This window comes from Chiroxiphia lanceolata, chromosome 3, assembly GCF_009829145.1.
Source record: "Chiroxiphia lanceolata isolate bChiLan1 chromosome 3, bChiLan1.pri, whole genome shotgun sequence".
Classification (NCBI taxonomy): Eukaryota; Metazoa; Chordata; class Aves; order Passeriformes; family Pipridae; genus Chiroxiphia; species Chiroxiphia lanceolata.
Genome location: NC_045639.1, coordinates 61,078,748 through 61,091,564, shown reverse-complemented (window position 1 = coordinate 61,091,564; position 12,817 = coordinate 61,078,748). Strand labels below are relative to the sequence as shown.

General features: G+C 39.1%; 1 protein-coding gene across 1 annotated transcript in view; it reads right to left on the bottom strand.

The window, feature by feature from the left end:
• Positions 1-12,243, bottom strand: part of ARHGAP18 (Rho GTPase activating protein 18) — a 94,446-nt gene extending 82,203 nt beyond the window's left edge. The window contains exon 1 of the mRNA XM_032683234.1: positions 12,113-12,243. Within this exon, the coding sequence (XP_032539125.1) occupies positions 12,113-12,156 (44 nt within the window). The 5' untranslated portion in view covers positions 12,157-12,243. The remainder of the gene's footprint in view (positions 1-12,112) is intronic.
• Positions 12,244-12,817: the final 574 nt, after the last annotated feature.

Below are 12,817 nucleotides of genomic sequence, written 5' to 3'. Positions count from 1 at the left end.
ACCCTCCAGCTCCAGTGGCTTCAAAAGATTCTGCAAACTCTGTGCTTGGCCTTCTGCCAAGAGTGGTGATTACAAAGTCTCATGACATGCAATGCTTACTCTTTTTTTTTTTATATGCCCCAAATGCCTGTTTTTTTCCTCATGACAACTTTTGGATCCTGCTGTTCCATACAGCATGTTCCTAACTACAGAACTAAAAATAAAGTGCTGGTGCAGAACAATGTCTGATGGTTCTTTGGGTACTTACTAAAGCAGATGCCAAAAATAAACAAAACTATACTATATTTAATACATGGATACATTTAAAAGGCTTTTATTATGATACAATATGCATATTTACTAAAACATAAATTGGAACGACTGAGCTTGTAATGGTGCAAGTAACAATCTACCACCATCTTTTTCCATCAGATTAAGGAGGAAACAGCTGTTGTCAGATGGCAGCATGATGCCAATAGTTGAACAGGAAGGATTACAGCATTCAAGTCATCTTAATCCTAGCGCATAAGCATTAATAGAGGGTTTTCTTTCACTGCAAGTGGCTAATGTAGCTAAGCTCTGACACTGGCCTGAACTTCTCACTTACCTAAGCAAACTCTGTGCTGTTGTTAGCAGCACAGTAGATGAAGTAATATTTCCTTCAGCAAAAATGTCATGAAGGATTTACAAATCTGATGTAAATACTTAAATTGACAACATCATAAAGGCCAGAGCATTAAAATGGTATCTCTGCATTAGCTCTAAAGACACCTTGAAAAAAACCATAACATCCTGTACTACACTTAAATCTATTATAAACAGCTTATTATGATTTCCTATTTATCAAATTGAACTGGACATTATACTCTGCTGTGTGAGAGATCTCAATGGAAATTGCCAAGGGCAAAGAGCGCAGGGGGAGTCAGTAAATACCAGGCAGTTCATTGCATGGAAACTGCTTTTGCTTAGGAGCAGAAGCACAGTCCTGAGAGACTAAGACACTTCAAAATGGCATTTACTTAAATATCCCTGTTCTGTCCTAATTTCATGTCTGTCTTAACCCATAACACTGAAGATCTTTGTTGATCTCGTTTGTAGCAAGTATGTGTACACGTGCATGCATTCTTAATTCTTATTTAAATTAATCTTAAAAACATCTTCTTATATCATTACTGCATTGAACAAAGACATGTTTTAATGTAATGTTCTTTTAGGATTATCATTTGTATTTTGCTGAGTTTCATTGCTATTATTAATATTACAATAGCAGCAGCTTTTTAAAATTCCTTCAATTTTGTTTCTGTCAGCTTTTATTGACCATACTGGGTATATCACTTACCAGAAAGCCAAATGCCACAGTGGGGAACAAAAGCTTAGGACAAATTTGCTGTTGCAGGTAGTTCAAAGGATTATCATACAGCCCAATCCTTCAACTTTATTAGAAAATGATCCCTTAACTGAATTAACTATCCAAGTAGGTTTTTATCCAAATTAAGTTTCTATCTTAAGTTTGTCTAGGGGCAGATGGTAGCCTTTAAAGATTATCGGAGATATAAACCATTCTATCTCATATATGTAATTATAAATCAATACCATGTCCCTAATTTGCAAAGAATATGTGTTTTCCTCTGGCTATAGAATCTTTTGTCTCATTATGCTCGGGTCTAATAGCATTTACTGTCATAATAGCAGAATGTAGTGTTTATTTAAGATGTTAATCTGTTGCTAGTACTGGCCACCAAATGTGGGGCCATATGTTTCTCTACCGTGAAGAACAGAGAGGACCAAAATTGCTTTTACAGAATTATAAATTCCTACAGGAAAAATACATGGGTGATCAGTTCTCCTCTTTCACCTAGCCTTTGCTGTAGCGATGCCACACCAGTGATGTCCAGGAGTGAAAGTCCTACATCTCACCTCTGTGGTAAAGACTCAGTCATCTGAGATAGATCAATACTAGTTCTAAAGATCATTTCTCTCCTAGTTGTCAGATGTTATCACAATTGTAATTGTCTTTCTGCATTTGTACATTCATCTGCACATCTGAGCAACCTGGACTGTAACGGACATCTCTACCCAGAGGAGTTTGGCTTTTCTATGAGAGAGGCTCAAAGACACTCCTTTCCTCACAGAGGAAAGGGTAAGGTTAGTGAGGTAAAAAATAACACACATTACTTTCTTTCTAGACAGTTAATTTCTTATTCACAGCAATCAGAAACCCTAATGAGTGCTGGAATTCTGTTATTCCTTAACAGCTGTTAAATGTGTATCACATAACAGCCTTCAGAAGAAAAAAATGATTCTCCTGGTCCAAGACAAAGAGGACATAAAACATACTGCTGCAACAGCATTAATCTTGTTTACAATTCTTATTAAAAGTGGTCTAGCCCTCTTTACACTGAATATTATTTGCACTTACAATCTTTGTTCACTTTTTGTATCCAATCAAAAGTATTACAGAAGTTTTTTCAAAGTACTAATGTACTACACTCTTATGATAGCTGAGTGTCATCTCTCCTTGCTGTCATTTGAATAAGTGTAATCTTCCAGCAAGTATCCCAACTCTCAACTGAAGCAGTTCCCTTTCAGATGAGTGATCATCTGAACCATTTAACTAGTTCAAAGTCACACTTTGGCAAAGCATGAACTGAACCACTACTTCACTTTCCTGCATGATGAGACCATGTCTTATTACAAATTTTGATGGGATCTAATGAACCCACTTAGCACAATTCTTCATAGACACTTAAGGCTTTTTTCATATTAGGTCCATCGTAATAAATTGTATATTGGAATTTCAGAATCTTATTTCAAACAATAAATATTCCTATAAATGCACTAGTCAATAGTGATTTTTTGATAATCAAGGACTGTAAAACCACTCCACCTCCTCCTAACTTTATGTGGCAAAATATTTGACAAGAATAATAGTTCTGATTCTGTAGTTCCTCTGTCAGTTGTATTATTTAATGAAATTACTGTTTTCTGCTTGATTTAATAGTGAGTACATACTGTTGCAGTTTTTTTAAACTTTGCATTTGACTCTCATAAACGCACTGCTGAATGTTGATTTCTGGAATTTGTAATTTCTGTGCCAAAAACACATGTTCTAGCAGTCTGTGTTCCTTTGCAGAAGTTGACATTTTTTCACAAATGTTTCTTTTGTCACATTCATTCAGCTATGCTCCATTTTTATAATTAGTATTTTTAAGAAGTTGGATGTGACTACCGGTTCTTAACATAAAGTAAAATCTGACAATTCAATGCTAGATAAGGAACAATAATTTTATATATATATTCTTCTTTTACATGGTAAAATTAAGGTTTTATTGAAATTTCTGCCTTTTTTTGACTCCTGCCTTTACAAGTTAAGTATTGGATGCAGCACTATACACCAAGCTGTTAGTACGGTTCTTGGATTTGGCGTTTCCATATCCATCTCCTTCACCCAGCTGCCCTATACAGCTGCAATGAAAATCATATACAAACAATGCTGAGGATGTGTCCCAGGCTGCTTTAATGTTTCCTTGCAGGTTCTGACACTCAGATTCAATAATATATAATCCATCTCCAGAAATCTGGGGTTTGGAGAAAAATTTAAAATTGGATACTGTTATAGAATGGACTATAGGGGTTGGTTTGCATAGGGGAAGGGATCCTCTCATTTTTGCGAGAGGAAATGTTAATTCCAGAGAAAGAGAATGAAGGTAAAGATATGTGTAAGCAAGGGGAAGTAGGTCTGGTTCTCAATACTTGGTTTAAATCCCCAGAACATTTGGTTTTGCCTCAGGAATTATGATAAAGTCCACGATGTCAGTGCATGCCCTTGTCCCCAGTAAGAGGAGATCCACCACTCCACCACCTACAAACATTCCAACTTTGAAAACAGTATTAAACAAACAGAATTAAACAAAATAAGAAAAAATATCTTTGGCCAGGCTTGACTGGCCATAAGGAAGAAACAAACAAATTTTTAACTCCATAAATAGTATTTGTCTTGTCTTTATTTTTGGGAGGACATGAAGTATAAGGATTTCTGCTCTTAAAACTGCTAAATTTATCGAATGCCTATGACTACTTCATTTCTGCTGGACATCTTTGTGTTCAGCTTGCCTCCAAATGTCATACTTGACACTTATTTTTTTCTTGCATTCTGCTTTTCAGTCTGGGTGGATATTTTTAATGTCACTGTCGTTGACATGCATTTCTTTTCTCTCACTATTTGTTACTATGCTCCATGGGAACAATATTTTTTACAACTGCAACTATATACTGGGTTTTTTTCACAAAGTCACCAAGTTCTTGCCATAACATTGCTTGATTTACATATCAGTAATTCTGAAAAATGTCTTGATTTCTAATTATTCCATCTGACAACCATTCAAATTCCCACAGCTCAGCAGGACACATAGCGGTTAAGAGCTGTTCTGGGTTGCTGGCTTCTAGTAAGCACATTCTTAAATGTGCCTGCCTGTATTTTTTTCTTGAGTTGATTTTCTGTTGCTTTTCACTGTACTTCAAACTCCTGAATTAAATCTCTGACCTCTGAAATCTTACTTTATACAGCAATGTTTGTTATTTTGATCTTTGTGGTGCAAAAAGAAAAATTATTAAAGTGATACAGCCCTTCTCTCTGAGCTGATGGACTGTGATGCCACACTGTTTGGGTTTTTTTGGCAAGAGATGATGAAGGAACTTTTGAAAACACAAAGAAGGAATGACGCTGAAAAAAATTTATATATATTACATGATAGAAATCAAGTATCCAATGATTCTATTGATCAGTGTTGCAGGGGGGAAAAAAAAGATAATATCAGGGTTTTCAATTACTTACTGCAGTCACTTTTGCTGAGAGGATATGTCAGGAAGGATTGAAAGAAGTAAGCACCTGAGCAGAAAGGGTGAGGGAATGAAGGTGTAAGTGGATGCCACACATACTCTTGTTGTACTCCCTACTCCCTAACAGAATGAGGAAAACAACTACACAGTTATTGAATCATCTTCCTTCCAGTGTTAGAAAAGCCACCACATGGTCTACCCTGGCAATGTCTGGTTTGACAGGTAGTACCAGAAAGAGAAAACACTGTCTGAGAAATAACCACCATACAGCCTTCTCCTCGGTGGCAAGAGTCACCCACCACCTCCAAACAGTACAAGTGTCTCTCTTCCCTTCTATCGCATCTGGCAAGCCTGGTGAAAAAAAGAAGTGGTGAGTGTCCCAGGTCATGTTTCTTGGGCTCTGATAATTCCTTTGTGTGGTTTCCAGGAGGTATCACATGGAGCACAGTGGTGAGAAATTAAATGATAAATGATAACAAAATATTAGTGATGGCCTTCTTTAGTCAAAGATCTAGTCAAGTTCAATTGAGGGAAAACTGCTGGATCGGCACTCTTGAGATTTTTTTTGTCATTTATCACAGATTGATCAGAAAGTGGTTTAAGCTGTTTCACAGCAGTGATGAACAAATATTCTTTTTTTGAGACAAATATGCTGATAGAGGATGGTGACTTCTTTGCAGAGCTGACATACAATCATTTAGTAATCCCTTTTAGTCAAAATGACATGAATTGACAGCTAACAGCATTTTGCTGAGTGCATGCTTTTTTTGTAGCTGACACTTTTAAAAAAAAATAAGTGTTCAAGCTTACATATAAATGATTTCCAAGTGTAAGACCTTGAGTTCTCTGTCCCACAGCCTCGCCACAGGCTTCTCAGATGTTCAGTATGCTCTGAGGAAAAGGAGTTGGCAGCTCCATAAAAAGAACTAAGAACTATGCAGCATCTTTGATTGAAAAAATAAATGGATTTATCTAAACACTATATAAAGTGTGAGCAAAAAGTCTACAAGAAAAGAAGGGGGTTGGGGGGAGGGAGAGCAGGGGATGAGTCAAAAAGTATGGGGACAAAATGAGAATTGCCAAAAGTCCTGAGTCCTGACAGTTGACAGGACACTTAGCAATACAAACTGAATTATGTATACTATTCTTTGACAGTATAGAGAAAAAGAAAAGTTAATTGGCAGTGAAGTTGCTGCACAGTAAGAATGGAGTTGAGATAAAAGACAATGTTGGCATGGCCACGTCAAACCTTTCTGACTCAATATTCCGTCAGGATAATGACAGAAAAAGCCAGACAACTATGAAAATCTGTGGATAATACTGAATTTCATTCAAGATGGAAGCAAAGTTTTTAAGGTTTGGTAAAATTAAGGCAGGTAGAATAGATAATCTTCTGCCCTAGATATTGAAACAATTCCCCTAAGAATTCAGTGGTGAATAATTACAAAAGTCTATCAGTTCAAGTGATGCCACATTACCAGAGAATGTCAATATAACAAATATAATTTAGAAAGAGAAAAACTGAAAAACTGGCGACTTTACAGCAGTTACTCTGAGCTTGATAGTGTGCAAGTCTTTTTTCAAGAAGTTCAAAGGAAAGGACATTTTGAGACACAGAGGTGAATGGAAACCTGGGATAAAATACAAGACATTATTTACCTTTACCAAAATAAATACAGATTTTGATAATAAAATAACTTGTATTAAGGATGGGGGGGGCTGCAGCAGATATATCCTATATGGTCTTCAGTATTGCAATTGATACTGTAACACATAAGGAACATAACTATATACACGGTAAACAGGAGATTAGGAACAGTGGAAGTTTGTAAACTGGGGAAAGGTTTTTCTGAAAAGACACAGCAATATATTACACTGAAAAGCAAACTGATGAATTGGGAGAGTCTTCCTATTAAAATTTCTCAAGGTTTCCTCTTACTAATGATCTTTTTATTTAACATTTTCATTCATAACTTTGGCACAGAAAGAAGCACGTGAAATTTACTCACAGAATGAAATTAGGGATATCAATTTAGAGAAAATCCAGGATATTATACAGGAAAAAACAGATTAATAAGGGGACTGGAAAAATAAAAATTATACACAAATACATGCATTTAATAGACTTAATAACTAGATTTTATGCTACAAGCCAGGGGACTCATCAGTTTTAAATGAATACTAATCGGTCATAAGACAACCATCAAACACACTGTTGTACAGCAATAAAAAAGGTATATTCAGTTCTATGTATATCCAGCTATATTGGACTTGATAGCAGACTTTTAATATAATCACGAACATTGATCAGACATTAATTAAAATCATAGTGTCACTTCCAATCACTCAAAATCAAGAAAGGTGGTCAAACATGGACAATCACATGGGAAAGAGCAGAATCTACTCAGCATGAGAAGCTAACAAGCAACAATAAAACTGCTGTTTGTGAGTTCTCACAAACACAGCTATCATGGGTGGGAAAATCAATTTCACTTAATGGACAATGTCAATGGAAAAGAAATATGTAGAAACTTTCCACTGGCAACTGTAGGTAGAAAATTAGAAATCCATTTCTAAATATCAAAAGGAACAAGGTTCTAGCACACCCAATAAGAAGGACAAAAGCCTAATCTTTAGAAAAAGCTCAGTATGTTCATGACATGGATAAAAGATGGTAACCTTTTTATAAGCTTTTTATATCTCTCAGAGAGATAGAAAGTTCTTTTCAACCTGGCATCCTTCTGTGCTGTATTCCTACACTAAGGCATAAGAAACAACAGAGAGTGGCTACGTTAGATATCAAAAAAATCATATGTTAAAGACACATTAAGCTTCTAAAAAAATTAATTCAAGAACTTCAGAAGTCAACAACATCACTTCAGGCCTATTGTGTCCTTATATGATAATTATTTTAATCTATAATTTTACAAATGAAAAATCATCATGTACAAGTATACCTTTGGCTTGAGGGGTGGAGGAGGGGTTGGTAAGAATAAAAGACCAGTCAGTGGTCCATGCAGACCATTCATATGCCAGTGCAAGAGCATAAAGAGCCATAAAATAACACCTGTGCTCTATAACCTCACCTGCAGCACTCAGCAGAACCCTGTATCCTTTATTTGACTATCAGACATGACCACACCGGTACCAAGCCCCCATTCAGCTGGACTCAGAAATCATGGTAGTTTGTTCCCTGGGACGCTCTAAGAGGGACATGAAACTCCTGAAAAACAAGTTTCACAGGGAAACACGTTGCCCAAGTATGGTAGCCAGGGATGCTGAACCAAGAGGTTCAGACTGTGTGCTTTTGTAACAGCAACAGCAGCAGCTTCAACCTTTACTGGACCTCTAAACAGGTATTCCTTTCTCTGCTTCTTCATCCTCTCAGGAGAGAGGCTGAGAAAAGACGCTCCTTCCTCCAGCTAACCATGCACAGCCACATGCTGAGGTGTTGGAGTAGCCGCAGTACAGTGTCTTGTCCAAAATTTTTGAAACTAGACTCCTTTGAGAAAAATGCACTAGGCCAGTTAGAAACATTCCTCAGGCAGGATTCAGTCCATCAGCCACATCTTAAACCATGCAGATACAAAGCATGGATTTTAAAGAAGCGGACAGTTAAGTTCAGGCACATACCAAAGCTACACAACCTCAGTAAGATCTCTTGGTTAAGTGTAAAGATGTTGGAATCAGAGCAATGAAGTAAGATGTAACTGACAGTACAAGAAGAAGTTTTTTTAATTTGCTGGACAACTTTTTAAAGATATAAAAATTTCACATACAAAAGCAGGAACCTCAAGACAGCTCCAAAATAGCCTTAGTAGTTGCTGATTCAACTAAAAATCTTGTTACATTTTACGTGACCACTTTCAGAGTCAGGTTATAAAAACTAATAGTTAATTGATAAAAATATTGAACTTCCAAAAAGGCACTTCAAGCCTGGGACTGCACTTTTCCACCTCTGTAGCTTAAACATTTGAATTTCCTAAAATGAAGAACTACCACAACCTGCTTCAGTTTGAATTTCTGCAATACAATTTACTGAGCAAATCTCGTTGGTAGCACTGAACGTTCACTCTCCTTGTGAAAGTCTTACATTCATAAGTCTTTGTCTTTGGTTTGCTTGTGTTGCCCAGTGTTGTCATTGGGAACTGCTCTATCTGCTGCCATCTCCTTTGTTTGTTGTTCTCAAGAATCGCTGCTCATCTCATTTTTTTGTACACTGCTCTGCTTTCACTTGCTGCACAACCTTCATTTATATAGAGATAATTACATAAAGTATATTTATAGGAAAACATCTCGCCTTGCTGAGAACCTAATTTAGTATTTTTACAATCAGCTTCTTGGCTGATCCATTCCCATTCAGTGAGCCTGCTTTTGTCTGACTGAAACTAATCAGAAGTTTACGACTCAGCTGAATGGGACTTAAATGGGCACAGAATCATCCTTCATGAGGGTTAATTAATTGAGGTAAGTATAAGAGACCAAGTACTGCTACACGATTTCTTCTAGCATTATGAGTATTGTGTTTCAATGTATTTACTTCTGATTTTCAGAAAGGGCACTTTTTAGAATAGTTGTATAGTGCCCAAGCTTTTAGTATTATCCTGTAGCTTCAGGATCCTATGTTTTGCAAGGTGTCAAATCCAAAGACAGATTGCTATGATGTCCACATTTCCGCTAACTGTGCAAGTCCTAAAGTGATTTGAATTAATTATCTGCTTCTCAGTAAGTACTGAATTAAGGGCATACTTACTATTCTCTTAGGATCTGATTATAGTAATTGTTTGGGCTGCCCAGTGTACTATTTTACTGGCACAGTCTAATCTTGTCACAAAATGTATTCTTAGAAATTTATTAAGTAGAGGTTTTAATGTTTAAATATATTTTTCTTATTATATATCAGCACAGTATTTATTCACTTAACCGTGGCATAACCTTAAAATCCAATTCATGGACCAGGCCTCAATGGTTAAGAATTTACACGGAATACAAAAGTGACAAATGACCCTTCGGATTTCTGTGTAGAAAAAGTCATAATGCTGCTGATAAGCATTTTTCCCAGCACACCAGCTACCAAACTATTCTTAACTCAGTCTGACAGCTTACTTTTTGGGGTTCCTTGCTCTTAATTGGTTTTTAACAACTTCCATTCTCATTAATAGTAAAAAAAATATTATTGCATGACTAGCCAGAATCCTAATAAAATGGCTTAATCAGAAATCACAGTATTTCAGGAATATGTCAGACAATTTCATATGTATGCCCTCTTTTCTACATCACTGTTTTCTGAATTCATTTTTATATTGCTGGTCACTTGCTAAGGGAGGCAAATAATAAGCACTTGGTAATGCCTAACAGTAATTGTTCATGCCTGACTGACATTAATTGAAACATCCACTCCCTATCTGTCACGATTTTGTGATGTGAATGGACAAAAGTGTTAGGTGAATTTGCTAAAATCAATCTGCACTTTAAGCCTACAGACTCACTAAAGATGACAGAGTACCCTTCTCTGAGCTGTTCCGTGTGCAAATATGCCCACTTGCTGATGTGTACTGGTTCCAGGGAACAACTGTTGCTCATTTATGTCCTGTCAAATACTGCCACTATTTACCACTCCAGCAAAACTCAGTGAAGTAGCTATCCCCTTATTTAGCATTGAAAAATGGAATTTTATCCTAACTCATGTTCATTCAGGTCTAATAAATTCCAGTCCTTCAGATGTTGCATTCACTGAGTCCCTTTTCAGCCACACCTCCAATGGCTCTACTTCTCCTATAAAAGCAAATTGATGGGCTTTTTAACATCTCCCCTAATTTTATTGACTTCTTTCACCCAGTACTAAACTACTCAAATTCCCCCTTCAAAAAGGCACTAACCATATATTTATTAAACTTCCAGATATGTTCTTCACGCTTTCTCAATCTCTTGATGCTCATGCAGCACAGGAAGAGCTTAAGTTTATTGAACTTGTTAGCCTCTCTGCATCTTTTCTCATGATACCTACAAAACACTTGACAGTGATCAGGTTGCTGCTGGTTAAAGAACACAACTTTACTGCTTTGCCACTTTCATCCAGCTTTATGCATTAAGCAGTTTCCTAATTCCTGTTATATTATTAAGTCTCTTTGAGGCTGAGATTGCCTTTTAGTCTGATGTTTAAAAAGCAAATAGAGTCATCAACCTCTTCTTCAAAAACAGCAGTAATGTGCTGCTAAACAAATAACCACTGTTCAGAGGAGGGCAAGAAAAGAGAGGCAGGAGTAAGAAATTGGCAGAGATTTTTCCTTCTTGACTTCCTTCTCTATTTTCTCAGCAAAGGAATGCAGCATAAAACTGCACAAATTTATAAAATTAGAGTTGTGATTTTGGTTAGACTTGCAGAATAGGTTAAACGGCAGTTAAACATCCTATTGAAAAAAACAGGTTAAAAACTGGTGACATTACATACTTCTCTCATGTAATTCATGTCAAAGTACTATTATCTTAATAATTGTTTAAAAAACCCCCAGAAAACTAGAGACTGCAGGTATTCTAGGACTTGAGTTGTAAATCATGCCAATAGAAAGTTACAGTACAATTGATTGCCCTTTTTTCCACTCTCTGGCTAACTTGGAAAAAATTAGGTAATTAAATCAGCTCCCAGAGCTGGTATGCCTTACGTGAGGATGCTGCACCAAAATATCACTGCTTTCACAAATTAAATTTCTGGCTCAGTGCATGCTCCCCTCGATCAACTGTTTTGATGCACATAAAGTGTTCATATACATAAGGAAAACTGTGATTCAACAAAATACAAGTGGAACATCACCAGGACTGCATACTTTTTTGCCTTCTCTCCATTCAATTAAAAAATAGTTGTATTTATCGGCTAAATGCTACTTAGAATGTATGATACTGGGAAAAACGGATGACAGAAGCCGCATTAAAAAAAAAAAAATATGCAATTTGTCTACTCCATGCTATTATAATTACGCTACACAAGTACTTTAGAGACACCAACTTTCCAAACTATAAACTAATAACGGGTATTTTCCACAGACACGCCTTGTTCTCCTGTTGTGCCGCAGTACGCGCTTCTGGGAGCGGCTGGGAAGGGTCCGGGCAGGAGAGCGGCCGGCGGGTCAGGCACCGACGGGAGCGGACACGCTCAACCCGCGGCGACACCCCCGCCGCTGCCACTGCCACTCGCTCCCGCACCGCGCCGCGGTTTCCCTCCCGATGTCTTCGGCACAGCCCAGGTGTCGCACCCGGCGGGAGGAGCAGCGCGGTGGCCGCGCTCGCCCGCCCTTACCTCAGGTGCAAGTAGTGCACCAGCTTCGTCACCACGGTCACCATCTTCCCGAGTCACCTTCCCCGCCACTGCCTCGGGCGCGGGAGGGACACACGACGAGCAGAGAAACGCTTCCCAGAGGCTCCTCGCTGCCGCTTCACCCTCCTCAGCACCCTTGGCCGACAGCAGCTCTGCCCCTCGGCCGTCCCCTGCCCGCCCCGCCCGGCCAGAAGGCGGGGCTGCCCCCCATCCCCCGACCGCCCGCGCCGGCGGGGTCGCGCCCGGCGCGGCGAGGTCTGGCAAATGAGCGGGCTGAGGGGCTGCGGGGCCCGGGATGGCTCGGCCGCGTCCCCGGTGCCCCTTTGCGGGGGAAGAGCGCCGGGAGTCCCGCCGCGGGCGGCCCAGCCCCGCTCCGCTCGCTGCCGTCGGGGCGCCCCCCGCCCCTTCCCCTGCGCTCCTCTCTGCGCCGGCGGCGGGGCCGCCCTGGCAGGAATGGGGTCGGGCCGAGGGGTAGGGGTCGGGGAGCGCGAGGGGGAGTACAAGAGGGGAGGTGAGGTGTGAAGTGCCCCGCGGGAGTGGGAAGCCGGTCCCGTCCCGGCGTATGGTACGGCTGAGACCTGCACGGTGCCTCTCAAACACTGCTCGGTGGGGAAGAGTTAAACGAGGGGCAAGGGGAATGAGTGTTGGTCTGGGCAGCCTGCCTCGCAGTACCAAACTGATGTCTGC